At 43.1% G+C, this 16300-nt stretch overlaps 2 protein-coding genes across 10 annotated transcripts in view; both read left to right on the top strand.

Moving 5' to 3' along the window:
- Window positions 1–12342, top strand: part of LIMA1 (LIM domain and actin binding 1) — a 99278-nt gene extending 86936 nt beyond the window's left edge. For 3 of the 4 annotated variants that reach the window (XM_036298636.1, XM_036298632.1, XM_036298634.1), the window contains 3 exons: window positions 241–353; window positions 8070–8203; window positions 10011–12342. In XM_036298636.1, the coding sequence (XP_036154529.1) occupies window positions 241–353; window positions 8070–8203; window positions 10011–11043 (1280 nt within the window). In that variant the 3' untranslated portion in view covers window positions 11044–12342. The remainder of the gene's footprint in view (window positions 1–240; window positions 354–8069; window positions 8204–10010) is intronic. The other variant, XM_036298635.1, reaches the window with a different exon arrangement.
- Window positions 12343–15195: 2853 nt separating this feature from the next.
- CERS5 (ceramide synthase 5) overlaps window positions 15196–16300 on the top strand; it is a 35482-nt gene continuing 34377 nt past the window's right edge. For 2 of the 6 annotated variants that reach the window (XM_036298813.1, XM_036298815.1), the window contains exon 1: window positions 15201–15600. In XM_036298813.1, coding sequence (XP_036154706.1) covers window positions 15404–15600 — 197 coding nt within the window. In that variant the 5' untranslated portion in view covers window positions 15201–15403. Of the gene's footprint in view, window positions 15601–16300 lie in introns of all 6 variants that reach the window. The other 4 variants (XM_036298814.1, XM_036298821.1, XM_036298819.1 and 1 more) reach the window with 4 other exon arrangements.

Raw genomic sequence — 16300 nt, forward strand, 5'->3', positions numbered from 1 at the left:
CCCTTATATAGGGTGTTTTGGATGACAAAGGGTGAGAAAGCCTCCTGGCTGAGAACCTGATTTGTGAGAGACCCTAAGAACATCGCTTTTAGCATTAGAATATTCCATAGTAGAAAAGCAGTGTTTTTCCTGGTGTTGAAAGGACCTGTTTTAGTGAAGGCCCTTTCTTTGCTTTGGGGAGGAACCTCTTCTCTGACTTCCCATGAGGTACTAAAAAATCTCTTCCTTTTGTAACTCAAGCAGGTAACTCCCAGGTTAAGAGTGAGGTCCAGCAATCTGTCCGTCCCAAGCCACTAAGTCCAGATGCCAGAGCCTCCAGCCTTTCTGAAAGTTCTCCTCCCAAAGCAGTGAAGGTATGATGGCAATTTCTCTGTGAGCCTTTAGACATTGTTTCACTAGTGGAGTCCATTGCACCTCTATCATTATGTTCATTATAACCTGTTTTTACTTTCCAGGGGATAAAAATACCAAATAAGGATACACTTAAGGCCAGTCACTTTTCCTGGAAGTCTTGTTACTTCTGCTCAGATGTTTGGGTCAGGAGAGGGGAGGCTCGCTAGGAGCACTCAGTTTGAAATCTGGAAAACTCATGAAAGTTTTAAGAAAACCTGAATTAAAAGAAAATAAACTTTTTTTTAAAGTCCAAGTTTATTCATCTGTGAATGGGTAAAAGCTCACAAAATGGAAAATATGAGAAATCCGTTAAACTAAAATCAGTCCATTGGACAGGAATGTGCAATGTCAACTTCAAAAGAGTGGCTCCCTGGTCTGGGGAACTTTACCATCACATGATTAGTGGTCAGCATATTTAAAGAAAGAATGTGTACATTCCAGAGGGGGTTGGCCAGCCCATTTGCTGTAAAAAATGGACATTCAAGTAACACTTATGTTTTGATATACTCTTATATGTAAAGTAATGTACAAAAGAAAATTTTACTTGGCTTTTCAACCTATGATCTCTTTTTACTCACCAATTTAAAAAAAACCATCTTTTCCCTTTCTACGAACAAATATATATTCTCATAAAAAATAAACAAAGGTTTAAAAATATCCAACACCTATTGTAGGCTGATTATTATTAAAACTGACTTGTTTTCGTTGAGTGCTTTGCCAATGTTGTGCTAATTGACTCATTGGGATTCATAAGCAAACATACCTACATTTCTTTAGTGTCTTCCTCCTCTGGTGCTCTCTTAAGTTAAGGTTTGAGAGAAACTCAGCAGGCAGAATTAATTTTCAGGTAGTGGAAGCTGCCCCATCCTCATGAGCACATCTGCCATGCTTGTATCTCTCACCTGTGGGATGATTGGTCCTTTAATGAAAGTTAGTGCACAAAAAGGATCAAGAGAAGAGGACACAGGTGAGGAAAGGGGAGAGTCCAGTATTTAAAGGGTGGGTTAAAAAGAGGGAGGATGGGTAAAGAAGATAAACATGAACGTTTAAAAGGAAGCAGGAAAAAGAAAGGAAGCAGAAATTCATGAGGAGAGTAAGGTTTATTGAAAAGGAGCAGAGAGAGAGGGGAATTTCATCTGAATGTCAGACACTAGGGGTCAGAAATCTATGGCCCATAAGTCAGCTACCTGCTTTGGTGAATGAAGGTATTTTGGAAAACAAAAAAACAAAAAAACAAAAAAAAAAAAAAAAAGAAAAGGAGCAGAAGGTAAAGAAAGTAGCAAGAGAAAGTGAGTATAGGGAGAAAGAACGGAGTTATATGAGTCGTGATCGAATCTACACATGTATTTGACATGGCCCTCTTCTGTCCTGGCCTTAAAGATCTGCTCATGCTATCGCCAGCACTTTTCTTTTTCCAGTATTTGGAGCCCAACAAAGTAGCAAATGCCACAGGGTTAATTTCCTCTTCAACAGCAGCCCTGCCCAGATGTGAGTCCTTGGGTTATAGTTCTGGATTAAGAACGGCTAGCAAATCTGACTTGTCCATGGGTTCTGTGTGACTGAGGGCCTAGGGAAATTCTATGGCTGATCTAAGAGCTGAAATCTGTTCTTGAATATTTTTGAATTCTCAATCGAGTCCTAAGTCCTTCCCTCAACTGCTAGCTCAGCCTTCCTAGCCCTTAGTCCAGTGGTTCTCAACCTTCCCAATGCCATGACCCTTTAACACAGTTCCTCACGCCCTGACCGCTTTGGCTCAGCGGATAGAGCGTCAGCCTGTGGGCTCAAGGGTCCCAGGTTCAATTCCGGTCAAGGGCATGTACCTTGGTTGCGGGCACATCCCCAGTAGGGGGTGTGCAGGAGGCAGCTGATTGATGTTTCTAACTCTCTATCCCTCTCCCTTCCTCTCTTTAAGAAATCAATAAAATATATTAAAAACAATACAGTTCCTCATGTTGTGGTGACCCCCAACCATAAAATTATTTTCGTTGCTACTTCATAACTGTAATTTTGCTACTGTTATGAATCATAATGTAAATATCTGATATGCAGGATGTATTTTCATTGTTACAAATTGAACATAATTAAAGCATAGTGATTAGTCACAAAAACAATATGTAATTATATATGTGTCTTCCAATGGTCTTAGGCAACCCCTGTGAAAGGGTCGTTCAACCCCCAAAGGGATCGCGACCCACAGGTTGAGAACCACTGCCTTAGTTGGTTCTTTAAGATCTTTCCTGATTCAAACTCCAGGGTCTGAGCTGATGAGCAATGAGCCACAGACATCTCACTTAGGTCTTCCTGGCATACCATGAGGAGGAGATGGAGGTCAAGCTCCCTGTGCAGCTTCCCCAGACGCAGGCCTGCTTCTTTGGCCCTGGTCACTCAGCAGTAGAATGCAGACAGGCCTGCTTTCACCAGCCATAGACCGCAGGTTCTGAACATTGTCTAAAGCCTGGAGTAAACTGGCCCGCTGCCCATGTTTGCCCATGGATCAAAGCTCAAACGGTTATGGTGTACAGAGCCTGGGGTGGGGCCCAACCGCATCTCCACTTTTGTTTAAGAGCAGTTTGTTTTCTCTTCCTCAAAGGTACCCTTTACATTCTGCAGGCAAGTCTATAGACACTTGGGTATTTACAGGAAGACCTGCTGGCATAACCGGTCTCATGGTTATAGACCATGAAACAGAAGGTGCTTCTCCATTTGGGGAAATTTCATACAGCTAAGAATAAACTTGTTCACTCAGAATAGATTTTTGGGTCTCACAAAACCTGGAAAAACTCTTTCTTAGTGTCTGGTTGTTTATGGAAAATAGGACATCTAAGTCGAGGCTCAATTCATTTCAAATTTTAGCTTAATTAAAAAAAAATACTGGTCTTTAAAAGTAAGGATTGTGTATAATTTGAACACTGGCTCAATAGCTTAGTTGATGAAACTCAGTGCTAATAAAGTTGACGTTGCAGATTCCTTCTCAAGAATGTGTTATTCTGGGTGCAGAGCTCAGTGGGCCCTGTGAGAAGGATCAGAACCTTTTGACTCAAGAGACCCAGAGGTCTCTTAAGCTGTATGTTCTCCCGTTGAAAGAAGTTATCCCCTACGTATTCCCAGAGGGAAGGGTAAGGGAGGAAGTGCAAGGAGTTTTAGCTGGCCCCACTGTGTCCAGGACACCCAGTGCCAGGCTTCCTTGGCTGCGCCTGCTGATGAATGTGGAGAGAAAACATGGCAGACTGCATGAGAGGGTGTGCACTATGGCACGCCCCTCCCCGTGCCTGCCAGCTGACCCTTCCTCTACAGACAGGGTAGGAGGTCTTGGGCTCTTTTATAGAGTGATCAGAATTATACTAGGAAGGCATCCAAACTCTCTTCTCATTATCTGCATCATTACTGCTTTCTCAAAGCACTAACCTTTCCTCTACATGTAGAGCACTCTGTTTAAGATGTGAATATCCCCAAAATGCTTTCAAAATGTTTCACGGAAAGCTAGGGGAATGGTTATGGCTGTACAGAACTGGCCCAATCATTTACTGTGTGGCAAAGAAGTTTAATTTAATTACGTGGTATTTTGCACAAATTGGAAGGAGGGAATGACTGGCATTTTGTGGTGTTCTGGGGAATAGATGTCTGACATCCATACAAAATTTCCTCCTGATTTCACTACGTCTAAAAGCTAATAGTTAGCTGTTGCCTCCCCCAACCACAGACACCCATATACACGCCGCCCCCCCCCCCCCCCCCCCCCGCCACTGGAGCCTTCATTAGACTAAGAAATGTACTTAAGATAGGAGACTAAAAGCATGTAGATGAAGTCATGCAAATTTGTTGGAGACATTGCTTTAAGTAGATGCTGATTAGTAAGATCCCTCAGGTGGGAAAGACATGACAGTGTTTATGAACATCGATTATGTATATATTACCTCATTCATTCCCAAATATCCTGAAGTTATTATCTACATAAGACTGTATTTTGTTCAAAATGCTGTAGTAAGATTATTTCCATTTGGGTTAACATCTGCTCTCTTCTCCCAAAGAGTTTCCTTTAGTTATGGAAATTTAACAGTCCAGGAAAAATTAAAAAAAGCTTTGTGGGTTTGTGAGTCAGTAGTTCTGAGTTTTAATTTACTGACTGAGAACTTTGATAAGGCACCTGGCATCCTGGTGAGTTAGTTTCTACTTGAGAAAAAGGGTGAGGGAGGGGAGATGGAAAAACATCTTTCACGCTGGAAAAAAATATATTGTAAAGATTTTAAAAAGTCTAACATTCTAATATTGGCAGTGTTTTAAACGAGACTGTGCCAAGTCCGAGCATGCCATGAAGGCATGGGCAGGATGTATGCCAGACCTACCGTAATGGTGGAGATTTTTGGGCATTGACTACACTTCCTGTTGTCTGAATAGACATGGGGGCAATTACAGAAAAGTGGCCGAGAGCCCAGGACAGAGGAAATAAAGGGGAGGCACAGCCACAGCTACTTTGACTTGGCGTTATACCATGTTGCCATCCTCTTGTCTTTATGAAACTAGAAGGGCCGTTGGGCAGCTGCCAAATAAACCTTAAATAATATTAAGAAGGGTTTATGTGAAAAATGAATAGGAGTAATGGGAATTTGGTAGGTCTGGTTAGTTAGAAGTTTGTGGTTAGTCAGATATTTGAGCAGCCATCTGTAGACATACCTCGGAGATATTGTAGGTTTGGTTCCAGACCACCACAATAGAGTGAGCTGTAATTTTTTGCTGATGGAAGATTTTGCCTTTATTTTTAAAAAAAACACACATCATCTGTGAAGCACAATAAGACAAGGTATGCCTGTATGATTTGGGTATTAAAGAGGAAGGATGATTTTTCACTGGGGTGGGTGAAGGCTCCATTCAAGAGAGAGCCATTGTGGGTCAAGTGTAGAAGGTAGTAAGGCATGAAAGAATTGTTAATGAAACACTCCTTGTGTGGGTGAAGGCTCATAAAAGCCTCTCTCCTGAGCTGGGGCATGTGCCAGCCTCAGGTAGATATGAGTGAGGCTGATTTTGCCACGATTAGCAGAGTTAGTTGAGAAAGAAAGGAAACGTGGTCTTATTGGTGGATCTGAGTCTGTAACTGAGTTACAGCTCAGCTGCAGTAAAGCAGTAAAGCGCTCCAGGGCGCACCAAATGCTGTGTATTCATTGAAGGTTCCTGTTTGTCTCTTCCAGCTTCTGCTTCCTGTTCCTGGTACCTAATCTCTGCTCCTGCCTTCCACTTTCCTCCTAATGTGAGCTCAACTTTCAGCTTTCTCTCAGGTTCTCCCTTCTAGTCACTGGGCTGCACCCCTCTCCTACAGTGTGCCCTCTCTCTGTGTGTACAGTGCAGGGGTGTTCTTTAACCTTCCATTCCACATTAGCGGAATAATACCCATTTCCTCCTATAACATGGGAAATTTGTCTCCTGCTCTGTCTTTACTGGCCAGAATAAATACTTATTTTTCTAAGCCAAGTGTTAAAAAAAAAAAAAAAAAATACAGAGTCCACCCTGCAGCTGAAAAATATTTTCAATCTGATAAATACATTTGTCATACTACTTTATTTATTTTTTTTTTTTTTTTTTGTTTTTTTTTTTTTTTTTATTGCTTAAAGTATTACAAAGGGTATTACATATGTGTCCATTTTATCCCCCGCCCTAGACAGTCCCCTAGCCTCCCCTATCCCCCAATGTCTTATGTCCACTGGTTATGCTTCTATGCATGCATACAAGTCCTTTAGTTGATCTCTTACCCCCCTACCTCCTGCCCCGCAACCCTCCCCGGCCTTCCTGCTGCAGTTTGACAATCTGTTTGAGGCAGCTCTGCCTCTGTATCTATTATTGTTCAAAAGTTTATAATGGTCTTGTCCTACTACTTTCACATTATGTGACTTGTGAGATGTACCAGCTCTCTCCAGTGGCTTCAACTGTACTATTATACCGAATCATTCTGCATTTTAATGTATCTCCTGCTTGCTAGATAAGGGCCTAGTCCTTTTAGAGAAACCTAATTAAACTATTCAAGGACACCTCCACTTAAGTCCTATCTCGTTAGAAGTGTTCATAAGAAAAAAATAATTCGGAGCTCCAAATAATGCCTTAATTACTTCCAATGGCATTCAATATCGTAACATTTGATCACATTTGAATACCTCCCTTATGCCTGTTTAACTAGGTTGTAGCCTGTGGCCTTTGATTCTTTGAGTTTTTCTTTTTAGGACTGTACCCTTAGGAATGGAGCGGGGGGGGGGGGGGGCGGTTGTTATTAAGGAGCCATTTCCACTCAGTTTTGCTCCTTCGTTCTTAAATACTTTGGTGCTATTTGGGAGTTTCCCACTAATTTTATTAAACTCCTTTTTACAGCTCTTCCCCTTTACTTCCATTTCATGCCCATTTTCTATTCTTGTTTCCTGTCCAAATCTGCTTGAAAAACCATCCCTATTTTTTGCTTCACCTCCTAGTGAACCCTGTGACAAGTGAACCAGCAGTGTGAAATTTTTATGGGTCTATTTTCAGTTTTTTTAAAATCAGAATTCTACCTTGCCCATACCTGGTTTGTTTTAAGCTTACCTTAACCATTCAGGTCCTGGACCTTGGAACTAATTTGCATTATTTATCACCGCACTGGTCTTGGCAGCAACGGGGCCACCCACGTGCCTGTGAGAGCCTCCTGGCCACCTGAACCTAAGCTGCTTCTGCATTTACTGGTTGAGGTGTTTCTGTTTGGGCCAGTGAAGGGTTACACACACTGAAGGACTTGGGACCCCCACCCCTAGTAGCCGTGTAACCGTTTTTTATTATGTAAAAACTTACAGTTTTAGAATTCTGGCTTTCATCAGAGCTTGAATACCATGTATTTTATGCTCTTTAGGGTTGGGTTTTCCAGCTAGAACACCTGTGCTCACCCCACCCTATTCCACACTTTACAAACAGTTCATGATTCTCAGTCGGTTATGACTTCCCACTTCCCATTTTGTTAGCTTTATTCTCCATTGGTGTTTTGTTTTTGTTTTTTAAGGTGTTAGAACTTATAGCTTTATTGGGCTATGCTTTCTTCTGGAGTCCTAATAAAACAGTTTGTGTCTCTTTTAAATTGTCCCACTTATGTGTCAGTTTTGACTTATTTTAAAAAGATTATGCCTCGTGAATTGAGCAAGTCAAGATTATAAGCAGAGGGAACTAAAAGATGCTTTATCAACGTGTCTTTTCCTAATTCCCAAAGCCAAATGTTCTTCCTCTCCTTGAAAATTTTCCCCTTCAGAATTTGTTCTTATAAAAGTCTGTCCTGTTTTTCCTTGGCACTTGAATGATACAATCACACTTCTTTCTTCTTGTGTGTGATATTTTCTCCTAATTTCCTGTCTGCAGAAACATTTTGTATGTGCCATTTTGTGTGTTGTGGCCTGTCTAAGCCTTTCCCCGCAGCCCAGCCCTAGTCCCTCCCATCCTCAGTGGCTGCTACACATAGGGCAGCCAGACAGTCTGGGAAGGGAATTCAGGACATCCTCTTGGCTTCAAAGAGTCAGCTGATACAATCACAGTGGACTTAGTGTTCCTGTGAGAATTAACAGGCCAGGTTAGGAAGCCCTTAGATAACAAAGTAAATTTCAGGGCCCATCTCAGCAGAGTGCTAACTCATCACTGCCTATGCTAAGTGAAAGTTGTCCTTTTCCTTTTCCTTTTCCTAGAAGTTTCAGATACCTGCAAGAGAGACCTGTGTGGAATGTCAGAAGACAGTCTACCCAATGGAGCGTCTCTTGGCCAACCAGCAGGTGTTTCATGTCAGTTGCTTCCGTTGCTCCTATTGCAACAACAAACTTAGGTAAGTTAGACAGAAGCAAGCCATATCTCTGCATAGTTGGACCCCCTGGAAAGGAGTCTTTGGCTTTTAGAGTGCTGATACTGACAGCTATTGTGCTGATAGTGTGCTATTGAAGGCCCCTGAAAAAAGTAAAAAGTACCATTTAGTGACAAGTATTTCATATCAAACGGTTGCGGTGTTTGGAACTTCTTGGTACATTGATATATTAATTTACATGTTAGGACTGAAGCTTAAATAATAGAGTTGCAGGTAAGACTCCCTATGACCCAGTCAATAGAATGTTTTCCCTTTGTGTCAGAGAATCATAAAGTTAAGAAATTTTAGGAGGATAATTATCTAAGCTCTTGCTTCAATCTGTCCTGAGTACTGTATAAATGGTAATAGCAATAATCATAGACCCAGAAGAGCATGTATTTTTCTGTATGTTGCTTCTTTTTCGCTCTGAGAAAAATAGTCATTATGTGTATCATTTCTTCCAAGTAACTCAAAGTCTGGATGTAAATGTGGCCAATTGGGGGAATATTCCATATTAACTCACTGTAATTATAGAATCTAGAGAAGGAAGAAGCCAGTATGTCACTTCCTCCAGCTTTCCTCCCAGAGCAAGCATCCCTTCTAAAATGCTCTTGAAAGGTGTCCTGGCATCTGCATGACACTTCTTCGGGCTTGATGCCTCACGACAGCCAGTTCCAGTGTGAGATGGCTCTAGGTCGGCAACATTCCTTCCACTGAGCCAGTGTGTGCCTCTCTAACTTCTACTCATTGGTTTCCTTTTTTTCCACTTTATTTTTTTCCCCTCCAAAGCACATTTTTCTGAATTTTCTGAATTTTTATAGTTCTTCTGTGGAAAGGCTGCTGTTTTTATACCCCCTTTAAAATGTCTCACCCTGTGAGAGACACCAAATCTCCTAAAGGCCTGTCCAGCACTGACATTATTTTAGATGTACGTCCCGGCAACTGCGCACTGTTCTCCTATTAACTGTATTCAGTCGCTAGTATCTGTTGAGTCCCAGCGTTTTGCAGCACTTTGTACCCATTCCTGTAGCGATGTGCTTTTAAATTATAACACAAATGGGAAATTAGGAGGAAGAAGATTCAACTTTTACAAAGGAATACCATTGTAAGTAGTTATAGGTTGTAAATACTTAGGAAATATATGAGTGATCAGAGATAGGTGGGATTACCTAGGCAAGAGTTCCTGGATAAAGTTCTGTTTTTGTTTTTCTCACAGTTTTGACAAAGGGTAATGAAATCATTTGAAAATGAGAAAATGTACCAGGTAGAAAGATGTCTTGTGAAGGTTCAGGTCTGGAAGTGGGCGTGTGTTTTTTTTTTAATAAGGATAATAAAACTGTTGTGCTTTAAAAGAGTAGAGAACCCAGCTGGTGTGGCTCAGTGGTTGAGCATCCACCTATGAGCCAGGAGGTTACAGTTCAATTCCTGGTCAGGGCACATGCCCGGGTTGCTGGCTCAGTCCCCAGTAGGGGACATGTAGGAGGCAGCTGATCAATAGTTCTCTCTCATCATTGATGTTTCTATCTCTCTCTCCCTCTCCCTTCCTCTCTGAAATTAATTTTAAAAATATATTTTTAAAAAGAGTAGAGAAAAAATAAATAAATACACCTTATTGCTACAGAATAAAGATAAATAAATAAATAAAGTAGAGAATCCTAGGTGATTGATGTGTTTTTATATTTTTCTCACTTGTCATCTTCTGAAAATACCTCAATTGCCAGATTGCAGCCTGCTGGTGTAAATAAGAACATACAGATTTGTTAACTTCATGCTCTTTTTCTTTCAACAATAGTCTTGGAACATATGCGTCACTACATGGGAGAATCTATTGCAAGCCTCACTTCAATCAACTCTTTAAATCTAAAGGCAATTATGATGAAGGCTTTGGGCACAGACCACACAAAGATCTGTGGGCAAGCAAAAATGACGATGAAGAGACACTGGAGAGACCAGCCCAACTTCCAAATGCAGGGGAGACCCCTCAGAGCTCAGGGGTAGAAGATGCCCCCATTGCTAAGGTGGGTGTGCTGACCGCAAGCATGGAAGCCAAGGCCTCCTTTCAGCCAGAGAAAGAAGACAGGCCAGCTGAAACCAAGAAGTTAAGGATCGCCTGGCCACCCCCCACTGAACTTGGCAGTTCAGGAAGTACATTGGAGGAAGGAATAAAAGTATCCAAGCCCAAATGGCCTCCTGAGGATGAAATCAGCAAGCCTGAAGCGCTGGAGGATGTAGATCTGGATCTGAAGAAGTTGAGACGATCTTCTTCGCTGAAGGAAAGAAGCCGCCCATTCACTGTAGCAGCTTCATTTCGAACCCCTTCCGTCAAGAGCCCCAAATCCTTGTCCCCACCTCTCAGGAAGGGCTGGAGCATGTCAGAGCAGAGTGAGGAGTTTGTAGGAGGAACAGCAGCAGGGAGGAAACAAGTGGAAAATGCCAATGCCTCTGAGAAGAATGGGAGTGTGGGAAAAACAACCTGGCAAAACCAGGAATCTAAAGGAGGGGAGGCAGGGAGGAGAAGTAAGGAAGTTTATGGTTTTGAGATGGGGAGTGAGAATCTTGTAGAAAATGGTGCAAACTTAGATGAAGATGATAGAAACCTTTCCAATCAGCAGTCTCCACTAGAACCCAAGTCTCCAAATTGGTCCAGCTTTGCAGATAATACCTCTCCTAAAGAATTCACTACTCAGAATCAGAAGTCCCAGGATGTGGGATTCTGGGAGGGAGATGTAGTCAAAGAGCTGTCTGTAGAGGAGCAGATAAAGAGAAATCGGTACTATGATGAGGATGAGGATGAGGATGAGGATGAGGATGAGGATGAGGAATGATAAACTGCAGTGGTGCTGGACCTTACCTTGTGCTAGTGTTAGTGAGCCACTGCCCTTTATCAGAGTGATGTATGTATACAGTTATCTTAGCATAAACTGTAATTTATGGGGAAGTAATTTTGGGAAACAGTTCTTGCTTCAAAAAAAAAAAAAAATCCCATACTGCAGCTTATCTCTAAATGCTAGAGATAACATTACCTAAATCCTCTATTTTAGCCATGATGATATACATAAGTGCGTTAAGGTCTTATAAAAATGGAGGGGAATATTCCAACTGATATAGTCCAGACTCCACTGTGTTCCCCAAAGGCAATATGAAATATATAGATGATTAGTATAGTACATTGTTACTCTAAAAATTGAATCATTCAGAGGGATTTAGGGGCCTAAACAATATTACTGTATGCACTTTAGTATAAAGGGCACAGTTTGTATATTTTTAAATGAATACCAATTTAATAATTTAGTATTCAACTCTTAAGAAATCAAATATTTAGTCTTTTTTTAAAATTTTAGGTTAACTATCTTACTCAGATATATATGGGGGATTTGCTTTGCATCCTGCTCTTGAAACCACACCCTAACCTGGATTCTTGAGATATAACACAACCATCTTTCTGAAACACCTTTTAAGCACCTTTGGTGCTTGGAGAGATCCACTGTCTTCCAAGTAAACTATAGTATTTGCCAATAAGTGTGACTATACCCCAAGTGATTGATTGCTTCTCTGGTGGTAGCTGTGGTTCTCATAATTTGCTAAAAGATACAGTATTTTATTAAGATTTTTATATTACTGTTTGACATGTTTCATGTTACAGCAAAGTGAGTTTAAAGAAGGAATAACGTGGGTGGGGTGGGGGGGTGGGGGGAGTGAACCGCTTTAATCCACTTGAACTCAGACCCCCAAACCATATATTTCGCTTCAGATATTCCCTTTCTGGGACACTAATTTCTTAATTCCTATCAGCTCTGAAATGTATTGATTTTTATGGCAGACAGTATCCCCAGGGTGCAATTAAACCAATTATAGGCCTTTGTGTGTGTGTGGTGAGGGGGGGGTGGGGGGGAGGGGGGGGAGGTATGTTAAGTCGTTGAAACATTATAAACTTGAGTACATTTGTTGTACATAATTGATATTCCAAATTATATGTGGTGAAGGGAGTTGTTAAGCTATAGGCTTTTCTTTGTACTACATTTTTAGAAATTTAGCTCTAATATTTTTTAGAAATGTAAAATGTTCTGCTTTCTTACAGTCTTGCTTAGTCTGAAACATTTTTATTCAATAAAGCTTTAAATTTACATTTGACCTTTTCAATGTTCCTTTTTCATTATTATTTTTTTTACGTTGTTACAGTCTCTCAGGACCTACTTTTACCTTAGTTTGGAAAGAAAAAGATCTGATGTGGGTTTAAGTGAAGTGCTATTAATATACCTCACCACTAGGTGGTGATGTTGGTATGATTTTAGGGGCTTTCATCTTGAAGGAAGACAAATTTTTCTTGAAAATTGAAAGCCACTTGGCAAGAGAATTAATGTGTACATTCAAAATGCGCCATTTGTTTTACCAATTCAGAATACAATGGTGGGTTTTTATTGTTAATTGTACTCAACATTTAATAATTTACCTTAAAATTAGGCCTAAATTGCCAAATGGAATTTCCAAATGCCTCTGCTGAAAATGGACTTGTTTTCCACTCTGAGCAAAGGTATAGTTGGTTGTTTGATTTCCTTGCCTGCACAGGCAATCAACCCAATTGTTAAGGCACTTTTTTTTTTTTACATGTTTCATGAGCAATATGTTTTGTAACAGCCAAGAGGTTGAGAAATGGAACAAATGTGTTTTGTACCATGGGAAGCATGGATTTTCTTGGAGACAGGCATGCTTTTTGAGTCATCTGTTATGTTTTTCAGGTGTACTGTGCGTTTCAGGGTTTTGCCTGGTTTTCTAACTACTTTTTGCTCTTGCTCCACCATAAGTTAAAGTCGGTTAGAAAGCCTTGTTCACTGAACAGTTATCCAGAAGCTCCTGCTGACCTTCATAAAATATCCAATCCTGGCTTCAGTTTAGCTACCCTTACTGTGACACACTGCTACTCTAACTTATCTACATGATACAATATCTACTGACTTTATACAATAAAGTCTGAGTGCCTATGGCTGGCATTTATGGTTATCAGTTGAGTATGTTACCATATATCAGGAACATGGGGACTGAGAGTACACTTAGAACTCTCTTCTATGCCTTTCAAGGGGTAAGGTAGACATATTATAGGTAAAAGAGTAGAAACGAGGACTAGCTCCATAATCAATATAATAAAAGTGTCATTTAAGAGAATGACCAGATAAACATTCTTAGAAAAACAATCAACATTCTTAGAAAAACAAAAATGACAGCCAAATAAAAAGTGTTTATTGTTTATTCTCTCAGCTCTCCTGAATGAAGGCAACTTGTTTGGACTTGATATGCTGATGGTGGCAATAGGATGATGTTTCTTATTTGGTGAACTGGGAAAAGGAGACTCTTCAACACCATCTTGCTGGTGGGATCACTCTGGCCAAAGCTTTCATTACATGTTTCATGAGCAATATGTTTTGTAACAGCCAAGAGGTTGAGAAATGGAACAAATGTGTTTTGTACCATTTGGGGATAGAGCATATATATACCTGGTATATATTTAGGGTGTCCCAAAATTCATGCAAGAAGTAATTTTAATAGAAAACACGGGTTTATAATTAAAAATTTTAAATATTGATTCATAAAGTATACAGAATAGGATTATGTATGGAATAGCACATCGGGTAAATGGCCTCCACGGCTTTGCTGGCACATACGCAAAGCCGTGGTTTTCATTGGTCTTCATTGGCCTTCATTGTCCCTGCTCCTGGGCCATAATTGGTACTTGGTAATGCTTATCAAATTGAAGGGATTGAAATCAAAGGGCAACAGATATTAGAATCTGATTCAATAAACCAAGTAAAATTAGGCTTTTATTTTTTGTTGTTGTTGTTGTTAATGCTCACGCAAAATTCAAATCTTACGTGAATTTTGGTACACCCTATATATTTGTTTTTTAAGAGAGGGAGAGGGAGAGACACATACTGATGTGAGAAACATTAATTGGTTGCCTGCTGCACGCACCACCACTGGGGATCAAACCTGCAACCTGGGCATGTGCCCTGACTGGGAGTTGAACCTGCAACTCTTTAGGGCATGGGACTACGCTCAATCAACTGAGCCACACCAGCTAGGGCTGGGGATAGCTCTTGAGACCAAGATCATTGTGTGTTTGTTCCTGCATGCCAAGTTAGCACGTTCTCTGTTCCTTGGGGCTCTGACTTGAATTACCATGGGATCATGGAGGATTTACTTCTTTTAAAATGTATCTTGAATACAGATAGGGTAGTTACCATTAAGCTATTGTTGCGTTTGGAGAAAAATGGTTTCAGGCAGTGGTTCTCAGACCAGCAGCAAAGGCATCACCTATGAGTTTTTTAGAAATTAGAAAGGCAAATTCATGGGCCCTACCCTGAACCTCCTGAATCAATCTCTGTGGATGGGGCTCAGGAAACTTTTAATGAACTCTCCATGTAGGGGATGGAACAAGCTAATGGCTGAGCGGGGGCGCACTGAAGATTGAGAACCACTGAGTTAAAGCAAACCTAATGTACTCCTTAGAATGGCTGGAGTTTTGTTTTTTCCTTTTCTCTCTTTGAAACCCTTTAACTGCTGCCTTACTAGTTATAGTTACTTTATTTGTCCTTAGATAAGAGGTAGAGATTTAGATTTTTAACTTATTTTAAAACCATTCTAGTTAGCCACTGGCGGTGGAGAGTAGGCGGGTCCAGCTGAGATGAGGGGGGAGTAGAGAGATGAGTACAGCCTGCCTGGGAGCGGGAACGGGAACAGCTTTGAGTTGCCTGGGCTGAGAAAAAGGAATGTCCCTGTTAGGGCGCTAGACCCGAAGAAGCGTGGCCGAAACTGACAGCAACCAGCGTTGTGAGGCCAGTGGGGGTGGGGCCAGGGCCGGGTGAGGGGCGTTGCTCCGAGGCGGGGGCGGGGCTCGGGAAGGGGTGTGGCCAACCTGGGGGGCGGGGTCCACCACGAAGTCCGCGGAGTCCGCGGTAAGCGAGGTGGGCGGGGAGGCGAGAGGGGCGTCGGAGAGGCCGGGCTTCGCCGAGGAGGCTCGGCTTCGCGGAGGAGGCACGGGAAGGGTTGTGACCAGGCCTGAGACGTGCGGGAAACGAGAAGGGGCCGGAAGGGGGCGGCCACCGGCCCGGCCCCGCCCCGGGGCCGCCTCCCCGCGGGTTCCGTTGGCTGTGGCGGCGGCTGAGGCTGTGGCGGCCGCGGGGCGGGCGTAAGATGGCGACAGCGGCGGCGGGCGCCCTGGGCCTGCTGTGGGGCTGGCTGTGGAGCGAGCGCTTCTGGATGCCCCAGAACGTGAGCTGGGCCGACCTCGAGGGGCCGGGCGACGGCTACGGCTACCCGCAGGCCCGGCACATCCTCTCGGTGTTCCCGTTGGCGGCAGGCGTATTCTCCGTGCGGTTGCTCTTTGAGCGGTGAGAGCCGGCGAGCGGGCGGCGCTGGGGCCGGGGGCGCGGGCCGGGGGCCGCCGAGGGCCGGAAGCAGAACCGCGGGGAACGCCCGGAAGCAGGGGCTGCGGTGCTGGGGGCTCCTGGGCTCCGCGCGGGACGCGGATGCGCGGAGCGGGGCGAGGTGGCCAGGGAGCCTGGGCAAAGGCGGGGAACTTGGGGCGTGGACCACGCTGGAGTGAGAGCGAGGGGGACGCTGGGCCATTCAATTCCAGGTCCCGGAGGCTTTGGGGGGACGGGGGTAGGGGGGGCTCTTCCCAACCTCCACGGATTCTCCAGACGGGGAGGCAGGTGGGGTGTGAGCTGCGCCGGGAACCCGAAGCGAAGAACAGGCAAAGGGCCACGGGCACCCGAGCTAGTTGGGACCATGGGAGCTGAAGGGTCGGCGCCAGAGCCGGACGCTCCAGCCAAAGGGGCGGGTTCATGGGGATCCAAGATTTGCGAGGATACTTCAGTTTCTGAGAGTTGAGGGGAGCTGGATTATTTAGGCCCCAAATGTTGGTTTGTCAGCTCTGGGACATGTGCTTGTGTTTCAATAAAATTCCGCCAGGGCCCGTGAGAGAGCAGGGTGTGGTGGAGCCCGAGGCTTCCAAAGGATGGAAAGCTGTCAGATTAGTTGCCGACGGGGCCTCGGAGGCCAGAGATGGAAGCGGGAGTGGCCATCCCG

Source organism: Myotis myotis, unplaced genomic scaffold, assembly GCF_014108235.1.
Source record: "Myotis myotis isolate mMyoMyo1 unplaced genomic scaffold, mMyoMyo1.p scaffold_m19_p_3, whole genome shotgun sequence".
Classification (NCBI taxonomy): Eukaryota; Metazoa; Chordata; class Mammalia; order Chiroptera; family Vespertilionidae; genus Myotis; species Myotis myotis.